The sequence below is a fragment of the Haplochromis burtoni genome, unplaced genomic scaffold, assembly GCF_018398535.1.
Source record: "Haplochromis burtoni strain Fernald_Lab_line unplaced genomic scaffold, NCSU_Asbu1 Contig_485, whole genome shotgun sequence".
NCBI classification, from domain to species: domain Eukaryota; kingdom Metazoa; phylum Chordata; class Actinopteri; order Cichliformes; family Cichlidae; genus Haplochromis; species Haplochromis burtoni.
This window is the reverse complement of record NW_024582846.1, coordinates 233,942-250,652: the sequence shown is the minus strand read 5'-3', so window position 1 is coordinate 250,652 and position 16,711 is coordinate 233,942. Positions and strand designations below refer to the sequence as shown.

The window sequence follows — 16,711 nt, the reverse complement described above, 5'->3', positions numbered from 1 at the left end:
TATCAGGTTCAGGGTTTGATGAAGCCTGTCTCAGCTGTCACAGAGAGGCAGAGTACACCCTGGACCGGACACCAGTGTGTTGCAGGGACTGTCGGAGGAAGCTCCACATAGAAAGGACCCTTCATTTGAACCAAACACCTCTGTGCTGCAGATGTGTTTTGACTCATTTTCCTAATAACAAGTCACCACTAGGGGGCCTTGGTGCTCCGTTAACTGTATTAGTCTTTTTAAAAGTAATCTTTCTGGAAGTTAGGAGAGAACTGTAAACCTGATCTGAACCAAATGACCACAGAAAGAAACTGAAATCTAATTATTTTCCAGACAAGCTTTTTTTCTTTTTTGGTCTTTGTCCTAAAGATCGTATTTCCACCCATATGTATTTGTTACTCCATTTAGACTTTCAAATCCCCTTTTATAAGCAGGTTTGTGAGCCACAAGTGGTCATCACAGTTACATGCTTTTGGAGAGGACATTCGCAGTTATTGCATCATTATTTTCCAGGCAATCACACCCTTTCCCCCTTCTCACTCACCTCTGACACCTTTTATCATTTCTGGGAAAATGGAAAGAGGGAGGGAGCAGAAATGTGGAGGGTACACACATGCAACACATCAGTGACCAGATGCTCCATGTGATGTACTGGATTCTTCGGCTGGAACCTGGAGAAAAGCCCTCTGAAGAGGGACAGCCTTCCTGTGGTGGACAACACTCTGCTGGAGCCACCAGATTTTTCTCGATGCTATTTAATATTACTTGACAAACATATTGTTCCAGCACAGAAAGGCAGAAGATGACTGAAATTTCTAACAGATCCAAAATGTGGTATTTATTTCCAGCTACTGCACCCGCTTCCCAAACCATCCAGGAGAAATCTGAGCAGGATACTCGCCTTCATGTGACCGACTTGGACAATACCTGGAGTCAAGTATGCGTCGTTTCCTCTCAGCTTTCTCTGCGATTAATTTTTTCCAGGCTGAAGGCCAAAACCAGACAAAGAGCCCTCTATCCTCCCAACATCTAAACAAATGATCACAGTCAGAGAGGTACGGCAGGCAACAGAGAAATCTTCTGTAATTGTTACTGGAAAAACCCAAAAGCATGCCTTGATGCGTTGGCTTGGTTTGAGGATGGAGGAAAGATCAGCATTCAGAAATTAAACAGGATGGCGAGAGTCTGTGAGAAAGTTCTTGTCTGGTGTTAGAGGACATTTTGACTATTGTTCAATCACGCCACAATATTCAACAATACTGGGGGGAAAAGCCAGAAACCGTTTTTATCATATATGTAATTTAATAGACACTTACAGATTGTGAGCAACAGACATTACAAATATAATTTTGGATATATGTATCAAAATGATGAAGGACACAGTTAGCATGTTGAACTTGTACAAGACACGAGAAGTCATGAAGGCACACTTTTCCCTTATGGTCCTTACAAGACAGCTGACCAGCAACCCCCCCTCCCCCCAGCACATCTGTTTCAGAGCACGGTGCTTTCAAAGGCATGCAGCCATGAAGTGAGTTTTTGAAGGTCTGAAGTGAAGAGAAATCATATAAAGGAATCACACGGAGTACAAACACTTCATCGAGGGAATTTCTAACTTTGTGGTCCAAATTATAGTGTTTAAAAAAAAACAAACAAACCAAGATAACTAATGAGACATTTCCAACCCTTTCAGTCTGTGGCACAGGAAATTATAGCAGCACAAAATTGAAACACAACTGAGCGAAAATGGTAGCGGGAAAAAAGAAAACGAAAGCAACAGCAGACGTGAGTATTTTCTTACAGCCACATGACATCGTGAACAAAAAAAAACAAAAACAAAAAAACATTATCCTCGGGTCACACACAAATATAATGCATGGATGGCCCTTCTCTCACCTTCATGTGTCTAGCAACAACATTTTGAACAAGCTGCTCCTTTTTAGAGGAAACAGGAAGTCAATTATCCTCATAACAATATTTACAACTGTACACTCTGTACACAGCAGAGGAGCTGAAACAAAGTTAAATAAGTTAAATTAGTTACTCTTATAGTCATGTCCGCGCACATACTGTACATTACACCCATTCAAATGTGAACAGAATTTATGGAACATTTTAAAGCGGACGCGATGAAGGTACTTAAAGAGATCCTTGGTGGTAAAACATGTTAAGTGCTCTAGCTTAAAAGTGCTCTACTGTAGTGACCAAGGTCTCGGAGGTGTCCTTTAAACGAAACAAAAAAAGAGTGAAAAGGTTAAAAGAAAATCTGCCGAGTGGTCCACATTCAGAGGTTAACCTGTGCTGCTGATTTTCCCTGCTGAACTTTTTCTTTGAACTTTCTGTGTCTTTCTCATCAAGCACCACTTCACAGCAATCCATCGCTGACCACATACATGCACGCTTCTTTTTTTTTTATTTATTTTTTTTAAAGCCTCACATGCACTGTCACTTCTCTTCCAAACAAAATCTCTCATCGTTATCTTAAAATAGCCTCTTGTATTTATATAGTTATGCTTCCATTCATTTTTTTGTTTGTTTGTTTTTTAGAGTCATGTTCTGAACAGCATCTTATGTGTGCAGGGCGCTGCTCTGCGATTCATAGAGATGGAGCAGGATTTAAAGGTCAGGTGTTAGGCAGGAGTAGAGCTTTTTGCACTGGACAGACTGGGTTTGGGCTCTGGTCTGTGGGGTTTGTGCTGTGGGCTGCTGCGCAGGTTGTCATCCATCTACAGCAAAAGGATGTACAGTTTAGTTAGTGCCCACAAGCACAAGCGAGAAATGAAAACACACCAGAAACACGACTGAGATGGTACCTGCAGAAAGCAACTATGAACCCATGCAAAAGAAGAGAAAAAGGAAAGCAGAAGCACCTTTTCTATCAGATTGGACTCTTTGTTTACAAGCTGAGTTAGTTTCTGGAGGTTGGCATCCATTGTTTCCTGAACAGGTGGGAGAGGACCTGGAGAGAGATCAGGCGAGGGAGCACAGACAGAAGAAGAAGAGGAAAAAGTAGAAAGCAGACAGTGAGTGAAACAGGAGCCGTGTTAGACCATTTAACACCCAGAAGTAAAACCAACAGAAGAAAGAGAAGAAAGAAATATGTGCGAAGAATTAAAGTGCTGATGATGTTCTGTGTAAAGATGTTAGTTGTTTCAAGCGCTTAAAAAGTAAAAGCTATAACCACTATAGAGTATTACCAGCTTGTGCAGCAATCTTACAAAAGTGGTCCGAGCTGAAGTAGACTGCGAGGATGTTGTCACAGAAGCCTGTAAGGTTATCCAGCTGTCTGAGATGGCTCTGCAGAGGGCTGCTGGGAAGACTGGCTTTATGAAGGGGAGCCAGGAAACCAAACGCAAAGGCATCCAGACTGGTCGGCCTAAGAGCACAAACACACGCATGTACAGAAACATACACTCAGACATGTCAGGACTTGACTTATAGAAGGTCTTCATAAACCCTCAATCAGAAAATCTGTAAAGCACTTTTTCCCTGCACAAAATAGAGCTGCGAGATTAATCAACTTTTCATTTAAAATTTCGCCTTCATGACAAATTATGGAAAACAAAAATGATGCTTAAAATAAAATATTTTGCTGTGATAAAATATTCCTGATGTTGTTTTTCTCCTTCCTAAAAACTTAAACTCACACAGTGTTTAATTCAGCTTGAGCCAGGATGATGGGAAAAAAGTATTTTATTAAAAAGAGCGATCACAAAGGAGTAAAAGTTGTAACCAGACTTCTATATATGAGCTAACATGGGATCTGTCCTCATCAGCACTTGCAGGCTCATGTGGTGGAAGCTCAGGCCGGTGGTCACTCCATTCTGGGCTAAAATGCTGACACGTGCTACCAGAGAGTAATGAGAGGGCAGGAATCGAGCACGCTACAAGAACCAGTGTCGATCATCACCAGTCAAGCCCTCACATGGAGCCCCCAAAGGGAGGAGAAAGAGAGGACAGCCAATAAACACCTGGTGAAGAGTACTCCAGCTAAACACCCAGAAAACCTACATAGGTGAAGGACTAAAGAATAAAGAACTTTGTTTATTCCATGTATTCATTTTTAATATGTTTTCAGCTGAATTGAAATCCAAGGAAAAGCAAAGATAAAAAAGTTCTCAAATAAATCAGAATTATGCGAGTTTTTCAGGTTTTTTTAGTCTATTCTGCTTCCCCATAGCAGTCTAACTGTGGAGTGTATGAAAGCTTCTCTAACTAAACACAAAAAGTATGCAAACACTGGAGAACTCACGAGTTGCCAAAGAAGAAGTTAGCTGTTCCCAGTCTGTAGGAGAGCAAGTTCAGGCACTCTTTAGCATCACTGTAGATCTACAGGACACAGAGAGAGAGACACATTTACAGCTCTGAAAAAACAGAATCTCACTCCAGGCGAAGTTTAAACTGTGTCTAAGCGATGCATCGGTACAGAGCGGCGTTTACCTTTCCCTCCACCTCAGAGATTCTGTGCAGCGGCGCCTCTCCTGTGGTTAGAAGGATGCGGGAGAGGGCGCCGCTGGCGAGACGTCCCGGTACGAGAAAATTCAGCGGGAACGGCGAGCGTGAGGCGAACCAGGGCCGTGTTAGATTGGAGTAGTTTTCTGCATCGACCCAGAACGTGTGCAGCTGTGGGACGCAGACATCACCCTGTTAGCTTACGACCACATGTTGTCAGGGAAACGGCAAAAGGAAAGACTTACCAGAGCTGGTCGCAGCTTCTCCTCCAGCAGAGCGATGTAGGCCATCGTGTCTGCTCCTTGTCTGGCTGTCAGCTCATAGTCTGCATTAAACCTCTGTTTAAAAAAAAAATAGATGTAGAGATTTATAGATTTGGCTAAACAGTTTAGGACACATGCCGAAGAAGCAGGCACACTCACTTGTTTCCTCAGAAAGTTAAGAATTTGTGTTGGTTCTTGAACTGCAGTGTCGCCACAAACCAATTCTGGGACAGTCACTGTGATTAATAGAAAACACACATTAAAGTTCGATATTACAACTGACTAATGTCTTATTAAAGACAATCAAGTTCATCATGCTCAATGTAATTTACATTTACCAGCCACAACGGGGAGGCTGGTAATGCTTTAATCATGTGTGTGCGTGCTATCAAGGAAAAATGCGGTCTCTCGAGAAATAAACTGTGGGAAGAACTGCCTCAGAGATGGCTCTGAGTACTCTGGCAGGCGTTTACACGGAAGAGTTTGTTAAGTCTGTGCCACAACCGTGCAAGACACAGTCGCAAAACCTTTGCAAGTGTGCTGCATGAACAGATGCATGAACAGATACAAATATTTTAAAAGAATGCATGAATTATGCATTCTTTATAACTATATGTACAGTTATATATTCTTTTATGGGTTCACTGATTCTCTGTTTAAGGCATGCAGAGCCTAAAACTGTAAGACTGTGTTTATGGGAGGGTGCAGCCCACCTGTAATTGTTTTCCATGTCCAGTCTATTGGAGAAACTGCGACTTTTGCCCCAGAAAACTTGGTGTATGCCTGAAAGAAAACACAGGTTAGGGAAGGTTTTTAAAAAATATATCACTTATAGTTCAAATGTAATGTTATGTTGGAACAAATGATCTAAGAGCAAAAGTACTACAGGATACAACTACTTTCAGGGAGATGAGTACTAGACTTTTTAGAGCCACAGTGCAGGACTGTGACACTTTAATCAAAGTTTTACACAATCTCAGTCTTGTAGTACAGATGAAAGCTCGCCGCAATCAAGCAGGACTTTGGCATCGACTGCAAATTCTAATTTGGCACAGGGACACTATGATTACAGCGCTCACCTTCAACAGCTCCAGAGAAAGAGAGAAAACGTAAATAAAATAACAAAAATTAGAAGAAAAATTAAAAAGGCATCAAAATAAAGACCAGCAGGTGCAAAGGTTAGGGCTACAGGGGACTATTGTAAAGGTGTGTCATTCCACCATCTTTTAAAAAAACTGGGGCAGATACAGATATCTACTTTTGTTCTATTCAGATTAAACTATCAATTGATTTTTTTGGTGTTTTTTCGGTACAACTTGGCATATTTGTTCAATCCATCATGAAAGTGGAATCAAAATAACATTTTGTGACTAAAAGTTCAGTGTTAATAAAAAATACTATACATGTTTTATTTAGCAGTATGCAACTTCATTGCATTCAGAAATTTTCACTAGTTGTCTTTTGCAATGTGAAGGTTTTTTTTTTAGTGTGTTGTCAAATATGAGAGTGTACAGGACAGCTTTAGCTTAGTGTTTTCAGATTTTAGCTAATCAATATTCACACAGAGATATTCATGTTCAAACACTGGTTCGGATTTTTTTTTAAATGGGTTGACGCACCAGTTTTCACAAAAATATATCTTGAAACACAAAGCACGAGTTTCAAACTGATCATTCTACATGTTCAAACTTTGAATCATAAAATGTTTAGGCAAATTTGATGATTTGAATCGAAGAGACCCAGCTGCAAAAACCTTTTAGTAAAAGAAAGTCACTTTCAGTGTTTACAATCATCTACAACACACCAAACACAAAACAGCAAATCACAACATACTATAACTAAACCATAACTAAATCAATACATAATTATTTTCTAAATCAAAAAAGGTTTGCCAAAACAAAATGATGCATTCAAAACAAAAAAATTCCACATTTGCTTCCAAAAACATTAAACTACATTAAAACTTCTGTTTTTAAATTGAGTAAAAGGTTCAAGAAGAAATGAAGAGGGCACACTCTGTCCTGCTCCTTCGTACGATTAAATCGTAAGGCTGTTGAAGCCATCAGAGTCAAGAAACAAAATTATTCCATTAAAATCTGACATTTAAACTAAGAAAAAGTGTCACCTTGTGGCAAGAGCACCCAATGACAGACAACATGTTAGCAGCAAAAAACTGTTAATTTTCGGACGGTGTTATCAGGTTAGCTATCATCTACAGCTTTTTAGCGAAAATCCTTCAAATACACCTGAAAATATAAATATTTTTTTAAATCCGAGGCTCAACCAGCTGACCTTGAGAGATCACAGCTTTTCAAACAATGGGAGTGACTTATGACAGCCAGCTACACATGAAGGACAAACCCTGCAGCCAGCACAGCCGTGACTCTGTGCTTGGGACATGAAGTCCAGCTGGACACGCTGTTATTTTCTATCCTGCACATCGATGCGGCTAACTTACCAGGCAAGCTGCAGCAGGTAAGTTAGCACGGAGGCTAACCACAAAGGACGAGAGAGGAGACGAAAAGCAAACCGGAGACGTGACGTGCCGTTTTAAAAGCGGCTCCAGGTGCACTGAGCGTGTTGTGTTTGTAAACAGGCTGTGAGCTTACCAGAACTATGAGGGACTCGGTGTGAACAGAAGGCAAACCCCAGTCTCCTCCCCAGCATCTCAGCTCCATGGCAGCCGCCATGTTTTGGTTCATTCAACGGGACACTGACGTCACGGGGTACCTTTCACATCAGAGCCTCCAGGGTTAAAAAAAAAAGAAAGGAAGGAAGGAAGAAACAGAAAAAATCAAGTCACATAACAAATATTAAGCATTTTCTGTAACTCTTTTTTTTAAATTATTAATTCTTTTATTTATTGATTCATAATTCAGTACTGTTCTTTTTTTTCTCTTAAAAAAGCGTTGTTTTTCAGCCAAATTATTTTAAACAAAGATACTGGCCCAGCTTCTTCATGGCTGCTTCCACAGTGTGAAACAGTCTCTGTGGGACTGCAGGTCACATGGCAGCAGCACTATGTGTTTAGGCACGTACCATAGTCAGCTTGGGGAAGTTCAAACCAATTATCAGAGTGGAGTAGAAAGGAGATTGCATGGTTGTTGGTGGCAGACATGCTGTCATTTATTTTCCCCCACACAACCATCTCTGGGGTTTACAGAGAATGGTCCAAAAGGAAGTGAGCAGCAGTGCTCTGGGTGAAATTACCTGGTTGGTGTGAGAGGAGAATGACCACACTGATTTGAGCTGACAGGGAGGAAACAGTAACAGTGAAGCTAATAATTTTTTATTTATTTTTTTATCAGTGAGGTATGCAAAAGAGCATTTTTAAGACATAGTACTTTGAAGCCTTAAGGCAGGTGGGCTTCACCAGATACCTCGTCTGTCAGCTAAGAACAGGAAACTGAGGCCACAGTTCACATGGGCTCACCAAGATTGTACAGGGGAAAACAGGTTGCCAGGCCTGATGAGTCTTTACTGCTGACACATTCGGATGGAAGGGTAAACAGAATGAAAGCACGGATCCATCCTGCCTTGGATCAACTGTTCAGACTCCTGGTGGTGGTGTAATAGTGTTGCAGATATTTAGATATTTGGCACACACAGATGGTTCCTGGTACTTACTGAGTATCGTTTAAACGCCACAGCCTACCTGAGTATTGTTGCTGATCAGTGTGCCCATTGTCGGATGGCTGCTTCCAGCAGGATAACAAGCCATGTCACAAAACTCAAATCATCTCAGTTCTTCAGCATGATAGTGAGTTCAGTGTACTCAAACAGCATCCTCAGTGACAAGCTCTCAATCCAGTAAAGCATCTTTGGGATGTCATGGTTTGGGAGAGTCACATTCGATATTTGCAGCAACTGTGTGATGCTATCATATCAATATGGACCAAAATCTCTCAGTAATGTTTCCAGAAGCTTTTTCAATCTATGCCACAAAGGATTAATGCTGGTGAAGGCAAAATGGGGTCCAACCACCTTCTAGCAAGTGGACAGTGAGTGTATATTATACAGCAGCTACAGTAGTTCTTAATTTATCCTTTATTTGTTCCCTGCCTTGCTCCTCAGATACTTCCAGGCAAATTTGGAGCTATGGTGATGAGGTTAGCAAGAAAAGCAAATACTCAGTGAATAAATGTTAATTGTAATTAAACTCTTTGATCAGCAACTAAGTCATGTGGTTAATGTTTCTCCAGTGTTTTATGCTGCTATTATGGCAATACTTCAGAGCCAGAAATGACATGCTGAAAAAGTCATATCACTCAGTTTCTCTTTAATGTTCTCTAGTTTCATACATTTAAAACAGCAATCTGTCACGAAACACTGATTTATTAAACAGCAGCAATGGAACGAGCAATCGTTTCATATTTAGATTTCCATGTAAAGTAGTAATTTCCATTTCAGTGTTATTTTATTGATTATTATTTTTACCCGCCAGAGCAAAACGTCTGTCCAAGAGCTGATAGGCAGACTGTTAAAGACTGCCAGGTGTTTGTTCAAAGGCCAAGCAGCCAGACACAGGCAGATGTACCGCAATAACGCACCGAGGGATGGTAAATGTCTCTCACTGGCTCGAACCAGCAGCTGAGATGTTGAAATGTACTTGAGGTTAGTTAAAGGAGAAAGCATTAAGACGAGCACCAGACATCTATCATCAAATGTTTCCAGGACTGAAAACTGCCCCGAGCCTCGCCCTCTCTGCTCCTCCTTTCCTGCATTCTCCTTCTCAAAAGAAGCTTCGCAGAGGTACAAAGAACCCGTTACTTTAAATCAGTTTAAAATTAAAAACATCTGCTGTAGATTTATGCAGTTCAGCTGGCTTACTGAGGATGGGCCAGGGCATCGGATCCTCGTTTATGGCACACATTCATGATGTTTGTGAAAATATAACAACAGCCAGCTGGAACCAAAATGTTCCTCCCTTGAGCTTCACAGGCATCTGGTTGGCTGTCTCTATACAGTGTGATTTAGAGCACTTTTCAGCTACTTTATTACAAATCCCCCAATGTAGCATGACTCTAAATAAAAAAATGGGTCATAAATACATAAATCCCACACACATTTAGCTCGTATAGTATGTGGAGAGAAAAAGTCTGACAGTCATTTTCAGAATCAAACAACTTTCCAATTCCCTTTTTTAGTTTTACATTTCTTGTTTAAAAATTATTTAATCATAATTGCTCTAGCAAGGGGACACTCCCCCGCCCAGACTATTAAAATGGTCTCTTCACTGTGCCACTTTCGTAACAGTAGCGGACACTCCCCTTTGCTTTAAAGGCTGCGGCTGTGGACACAAGACCATCTCACCTCTGCTGAGATTTTGGTTCAAGATCTGGAGTTTTTATTTTCAGCCTGTGTGAGATCAGCTTATTGATCTTCAGGAGGACAGTTCAGAAACAGGACTTCTTTTGAGGTGTGCCCCCCCTTTGAAGCGCTGATGATTGGTATGTGCGTCAGAGCGGCAGCTCTGTCCCTGCTGCTGCAGCGTCTGGTGCTCACTGTCACAGCTCAAGGTGTTGGTAAGTGCTGGCGGCATCTCGCTGTGCATGCCCTTCTGCAAAGCATGACATATTTTGTTTCTGTGTTCTTTATATGTTAAACTTAATCTTTTCTGCTGATATATTCCTAAAAAGCTTTTGTTTGAAAGTGAGTTGCACAAAAAAAGGGAAGGAGGGGGTAGCTTTGGTGATGATGATTGCTGGAAATTAGGTTGGCTTTTTTGTGGTTGTAGAGTTTTATGTCCAGGATCCAGAACAGTCTGACCTAAATAAGGTGGTAGAAGGACACTAACCGTCATCTGAGAACTGCATTTGCAAATCTTTGATTTTCCTGGAATCTACATGCAGATCTTTCCGTGCAATTTCTAGTCACTTTGTATTATTACTGAAATTCCACTAATGGCAATGTGAAAGTGTGTGAGTGGGTGTTTGTGTGCGTGAGTGTGAGGCAGCGGGTTTGTTCCAATGGAAAAAGTTTACTGCTGGACCTTTCTGCAGCTCCCGTCTACCACACCATAAAAACACACAGCAGGGTGCTGACATGAATGCACACGCGCAAACACACATACACAAGTACACTGTGACACATAATAAAACACCACAGTGCACTGACTCAGCAGCAGCAAAACAAAGTGTGCTGGGAGTTGCAGCCAATAAGACAAAATACTGAAAATACTTAGATGAACTCGTCATTTGCTTTGTTTTAAAAATATGTCTTTTCTCTTAAGATTTCTTCTCACAATCGTGGTATAGTGCTAATCCAGTGTTCTCCTTCCTGTGTTAGTCTACGACCTGCTGGTGTCACCAGACTGTCTGCCAGACTTGCTCCAAGGAAGCTTGAAGAACAAAGGAAGAGATGAGGCTTTCCTGCTTTCGTCCTTTAGGCTCCACAGCAAGGCACCCACCTCTCTCTTCAGTGTCATCAACCCCACAGACAACACTAAATACCTTGACCTCACCATGCAAGCCAAACTGAGCAAAGGTGAACACTGACACATACTGAGGAGCCTGTGGCAAATGCAGGCCACTCTATTCTTTGTTTTAGCTTCTTTACAGCTTTCATTCAAGCATCTCTATATCTGCAGTGACTGTTCGTTACCAGAAGACTGATGGCAGATTTGGTACAACCAGTTTCAACCATGCATCCCTGGCAGATGGACAAGAGCACCACGTGATGCTCCATGCCAGCGGTCTACAGCGTGGCCCTGGTCGTGTTCACATCTATGTAGACTGCAGGCTGGCTCACACTTTGGATGGTGTGCCAGCCGCGTTTGGGTCACTTCCACAAGGTCCCAACAAGGTGGCACTCAGGACGCTGCAGTCAAGAGGACAGGTGAATGAGAAGTTTGTAGCTGAGAAAGAAAGAAAAAAGTACTGACGATATGGTGCATGGAAACAAAAACAGTGACGTTTCAAGATCTCATTTTGAGTATATTATTTTGAATAAGAAATAACCCCATGCTTCTCTTCAGCCCGGCTGACAAAGGGTCAGAGCTCCGTTGAACTGAATATTCGGTTGTATTGTAACTGTAACCAGTAATGACTTCATGAATTTCTTTAAAAATAACATTTTAATAATTAGAGAAAAAAATTACTCGCAACCATCTCACAGATGTATCATTACATACAGCTGCTTTCAATACTATTGATATTTATTTAGAGTTTTTCCCTCTGATCTTTTTGGGTCAATGCCAGTAATTACTTACTCCAAATCATCAACATGTCCTTTAGACCCCGTTCCTACAAGAGTGCTCAAAGAAGTCCTACCATTAATTAATGCTTCAATCTTAAATACGATCACCCTATCTCTATTAATCAGCTCTGTACCACAGGGCATCAAGCTGGCAGTAATTAAACAGTTACTTAAAAAAAATCACTTCACTCAGTTATCTTAGCTAATTATAGGCCAATCTCAAACCTTCCTTTTATCTCTGCCACGGCAAGTAAGATGAGCCGTGTGGAAGTAATAAAGGAGGATCCAAACGCAGGCTCTTGTAAAGGTGTGAAGGTGGTTTATTAAACACAAAATAAAAATAGACAAACGGAGAATGAACTAAACTATACTGGGAACAACTAACTACTGAACATGAAGGAAGCTAGACGATGGTGACAGCAGGGAGACCACACGACTGGAACATGGTAGAACCACAGACGAGCCAGCAACTACTACAGCAGAAGACTCAGGGAGATTACACACAGGTGGGGGACACAGCTGGGAGTAATTAACGAGACGAGACAAGGGAGGTAAACTGAACACACCCACATGAGACGCAGACCTTCACAATAAAACAGGAACAAGACATCACTACGCAAAGACGCAGACCAGACACAGAACTAAACCCACACAAAACATGAGAACACAAACCCTGTGAACAAAACCCTAAACCAGAACCACAGTAATATAATCTATCGTAAATAATCAAAACACCAGAGAACCCCAAAACACTCCATAATGCAAAAATAAACCCAAAACATAATAAACTTAAAATGCTGGGTCGATATTAGATATATGATTTCCTCTTCACACACAAAGGTTAACTATGGCGTTCCACAGGGTTCTGTGTTAGGAACAATTCTGTTTATATCATACATGCTTCCCCAGGCAGTATCCTTACAAGGCATAGCATACATTTTAACTGCTATATAGATGACACCCAGTTCTATCTGTCAAAGAAGCGAACGCACACACACACACACACACACACACACACACACACACACACACACACACACACACACAAGTCTAAACTAGACCCGGGTGACCACTAATTTTCAGTTTCTAAATTCAGATAAAACTGAGGTTATGGTTCTCTGCCCTAAAAAAATAAGAAAGAAATATGATACGACTAGTCATTATAATTAATTATAATATTATAATTAGAATATAAAGTGCTTTGAGGCAACTGTTGTTGAGATTTGGCACTATATAAATAAAATTGAACTGAATTTAATATTCCAATTAAACATTCTCACTCTGCTCCTGTAGTTTATTCTGTTGTTGTTTATTCTATAAGGGTGAAGTGACAGACTTGAAGCTAGTAATAGAGGACACCATAGACAATGTGGCCACTCTGCAAGACTGTACCATGGATCAAGCTGAATCTCTGCAGCTGCTGGGTGAGTTACAGCACGCTGACTCACATCACTGGACATTTCTCTTCTTGCAGATGTGATTTTGACTGTCTAATTATGATTTGCAAAATCCTCACAGCTCTGCAAGGTGGCAGGATGATGCAAGATCAGGCCACCATAACAGAGCTGAAGAGCATGTTATCTGAGATGAAGGAGCTGCTCAACCAGCAGGTAACCTTTTCTGCATGCTGGTCTTGTGTCTCTCTCTCATGGATAGCTACTTGGATGGATTCAGGGGCTAAATACAGAAAAAAAATAAAATGAAAGGGCATCCGAGCATTTTTAACACAGAGCTTCAATAAGCAGATCTATAATGATGATGTTGTTTATTGCTTTTATGGATGTTTTTCTGAATGCACTTTGATGCTGAGATAAAATAAAATGCCTGGGGGATGCTTGTAGAGAAGAGACTTCCTAGGTTGTTTGGTAAAATAGGCTGCATTTAAAATAAAAGACGGGGGTATATTCACAACAGAATTGGTTTTGCATTGTAACATCAGCTTTTTGCTGTGAAATGTGAGAATCCAGACTGTGAAAACCTGCTGCTTTTGTCTGAAGGTGTCTTGTTTCAAGGATTTGTGTAACCCTTTGCATCAGACAGCTGAGTAAAAGCAAAAATCACACATTCAACGTAGCAGCAGATAGAAGTGCATGGTTTCAGATTACCATCTAAAGCAAGGGATTTATTAGGCGATAAGACATGAAACTGAGAGCCGGAGGTGATAACAGACTATTATCACATTACAGAGAGAAATGCTTATGTAAGGAAACACTTATCTTGGCGGAAACACATTTAAAACCTTATCAAGCCTCAGTTGCATTTTTACAAGTTATTGAAAGGTAAAAATCTGGTTTGCCTCCTTTGATAAGCTGTAAAGTGATGACACTAATACCCAAGCTCACAGTTTATTAACAGTTTTACACTCTGTGTCTTTGTGCCTAAGATTAAGGAGACACATCATCTGAGGAATATCATCACAGAGTGTCTGAGCTGTGGTAAGCAATACAGAAACAATGTACTGATTTACAGTATTTAGACACTAAAGGGACCTTTTAACCTTTATCTTTGCCTGTGTGCTCCAGACAGAATTAATGGCGATCCAAACAAACATCCTGTTCCAACGCCTCAGAACTTTGTCATGCCTGACCCCCCGGCTCCGTGCCCACTTGGGACCTGTTTCAGACAGGACATGTGTGTCCGTTCCCCATCGGGGTCTTTCCAGTGTTCCCCCTGTCCTGATGGATTTACAGGAGATGGAGTGTATTGTGATGATGTAGATGAGGTATGAATTGAGTACAACTGAGTCCAAGTAGCACTATACATGTGTATATAGTGATATATATATATATATATATATATATATATAGAGATAGAGATATAGATATAGATTATATATATATATATATATATAATAGATATAATATCTAATCATAGTATATATATATATATATATATATATATATATATTAGGGGTGCAACGATACTCGTATCGATATTGAACCGTTCGATACAGTGCTTTCGGTTCGGTACGCATATGTATCGAACAATACAAAATTTGTAATTTATTTTATCAACTTTCCTTCTGACGATGCTGTCTGTGTTGAGCGCTCAGTGAATCTGCGTTCGACTACTCCGCCTAGGCTGCACTGTCGAGCGCAGATCCACTGAGCGCTCAACACAGACAGCATCATCAGAAGGAAGAGCGCAGGGCAAGCTAGCGAGACAGAAGTTAAGCTCTCCTTGCAACATGGCAAATTGAACCTCCCCCACCCTCATTCAGATCTGGCGTTTGGAATTATTTTGGTTTTCATGTGACGTATGACCCTGAAGGTAAGCGCATCATGGACTAAAGTAAAACAGTATGTTGGATGTGCCACGCAATGCTCAATTACATGGGTGGGAACTAGTGTGTTAGCACAGTTAGCTCGTTAACGTGTTGGCCGTCTAGCCCCACGCAGGGGTAGCTCGTTGTGGCGAGCTCAGACAAGGAGGAGACGGAGGTATCGTTTGGTCTTGCTTCCCGTGAGCTAGCCAGGGAGCACAGCCGTTTATTGACATCTGCAGAAGAACACTGCCGCTAGCTAACTGCTCAGCGCGGCAACCGCACAGCAACAACAACAACACACAGGGCGCCCTCTGACCCCGGAAGGACACACCGTCGCAGCGAGAGAGGCGTCACCCGTCACTATGGCAACATAAACAAAACATAACTGTACAAACAGAACCCCGAACAGCCCTGACCCGCTACATAGCCCCCACCTAAGGGGTCAGTCGTCCCCGACGACCCCATTACCCCACACAAAGTCCTGCAAATGTCCAGGTGCCTTCTTTTGGCGCACCGGCCGGTCACGACCGGCGGGGGAAAAGTCACTCGGGTCAGAACATGGGGTGCCACCATCATCCCACTTCTGACACCAATGTGGCGAGCTCAGACAACGAGGAGACGGAGGTGTCGTTTGGTCTTGCTTCCCGTGAGCTAGCCAGGGAGCACAGCCGTTTATTGACATCTGCAGAAGAACACTGCCGCTAGCTAACTGCTCAGCGCGGCAACCGCACAGCAACAACAACAACAACACACAGGGCGCCCTCTGACCCCGGAAGGACACACCGTCGCAGCGAGAGGGCGTCACCCGTCACTATGGCAACATAAACAAAACATAACTGTACAAACAGAACCCCGAACAGCCCTGACCCGCTACAATATGCTGCTGAGAATATAGCCCAGAAGAAGCGTATAGTATAGCTTTTATTTTGGAAAGAGCCATTTCTCTGTAATAAACTCTCTTTTCCAAAGATGAGTGATTCCTCAATCAGATACAGGTGTTACTCGCGCCAGATCCGCGGCCCCGAACCGTAGTAAGGAAACCTCTGGCAGTTACTTGAAGGTTCCGTAACTGACTCGTAGCCGGCAACAGCTTACTATACAGGTCAACTCCGCTAGCAAAAAGATCGAAGGAGGCGTAGGAAACTGCTTCACCGAACTTTATTTCTTCTCTAAGGCACGAACACCGCGTACAGTGGGCTGAAACAGTTTACTCACAGCGAGCATCGCCGACACAACTCTGGCTGTCGAGGGAGTTATTATATTCCTTTTATTTATTTTCTTTTCGTCTCTTCTGTAGCTAACCGTTACTTTTTCCCCTTCTCCGCTCTCTCTCTTCACACACACACCAGGCAGTCCCGCTACACACATCCCGAATACATTTCCCATCAGGCTTCATCCTTAAAGGGCCATGCCTGTAACACAGGGCTTGCAAAATCGCTAGCCCGACGTCCCGGGGCTAGCGATTTTTCCAGTCGGGCTACCAAAATCTATCTCTGCCCTGCCCGTCGGGCTATTGTAGGAAGGAAAAATATATGTCAATGCTTTT

The 16,711-nt window shown here is 41.9% G+C and overlaps 2 protein-coding genes across 5 annotated transcripts in view; one reads left to right on the top strand and one right to left on the bottom strand.

Annotated features, from left to right (window-relative positions):
- Nucleotides 1–3: 3 nt before the first annotated feature.
- On the bottom strand, nucleotides 4–7,467 carry mtx3 (metaxin 3). Of its 4 annotated transcripts, none has more exons than XM_005947190.2 (9): nucleotides 7,313–7,467; nucleotides 5,417–5,486; nucleotides 4,863–4,939; nucleotides 4,686–4,778; nucleotides 4,429–4,611; nucleotides 4,241–4,317; nucleotides 3,207–3,364; nucleotides 2,859–2,947; nucleotides 4–2,714 (listed from the first exon to the last, which is right to left on the bottom strand). In XM_005947190.2, the coding sequence occupies exons 1-9, from the start codon at nucleotides 7,403–7,405 to the stop codon at nucleotides 2,619–2,621; spliced, it is 936 nt and encodes a 311-aa protein (XP_005947252.1). In that variant the 5' UTR covers nucleotides 7,406–7,467; the 3' UTR covers nucleotides 4–2,618. The 4 variants fall into 4 exon arrangements, with proteins under 4 accessions (XP_005947252.1, XP_005947250.1, XP_005947253.1 ...); XM_005947188.2 differs by having other exon boundaries at nucleotides 3,186–3,364; nucleotides 7,313–7,464; XM_005947191.2 differs by lacking the exon at nucleotides 2,859–2,947 and having other exon boundaries at nucleotides 2,578–2,714; nucleotides 3,186–3,364; nucleotides 7,313–7,460.
- Nucleotides 7,468–9,813: 2,346 nt separating this feature from the next.
- The window catches only part of thbs4a (thrombospondin 4a), a 22,023-nt gene continuing 15,125 nt past the window's right edge, over nucleotides 9,814–16,711 (top strand). Inside the window, exons 1-7 of the mRNA XM_005947184.3 lie at nucleotides 9,814–10,228; nucleotides 10,992–11,189; nucleotides 11,293–11,540; nucleotides 13,222–13,324; nucleotides 13,419–13,510; nucleotides 14,284–14,335; nucleotides 14,423–14,622. Coding sequence (XP_005947246.1) covers nucleotides 10,147–10,228; nucleotides 10,992–11,189; nucleotides 11,293–11,540; nucleotides 13,222–13,324; nucleotides 13,419–13,510; nucleotides 14,284–14,335; nucleotides 14,423–14,622 — 975 coding nt within the window. The 5' untranslated portion in view covers nucleotides 9,814–10,146. The remainder of the gene's footprint in view (nucleotides 10,229–10,991; nucleotides 11,190–11,292; nucleotides 11,541–13,221; nucleotides 13,325–13,418; nucleotides 13,511–14,283; nucleotides 14,336–14,422; nucleotides 14,623–16,711) is intronic.

What these genes read in the sequence shown, in the direction of transcription:
- mtx3 (XM_005947188.2), bottom strand. Translation starts at nt 7,405, where the DNA reads ATGAACCAAAACATGGCGGCTGCCATGGAGCTGAGATGCTGGGGAGGA. An exon ending in GACATGGAAAACAATTACAG is followed by an intron (nt 4,940 to 5,416) that starts GTGGGCTGCACC and finishes TATTAATCACAG; the next exon opens with TGACTGTCCCAGAATTGGTT. An exon ending in TTAACTTTCTGAGGAAACAA is followed by an intron (nt 4,779 to 4,862) that starts GTGAGTGTGCCT and finishes TTTTTTAAACAG; the next exon opens with AGGTTTAATGCAGACTATGA.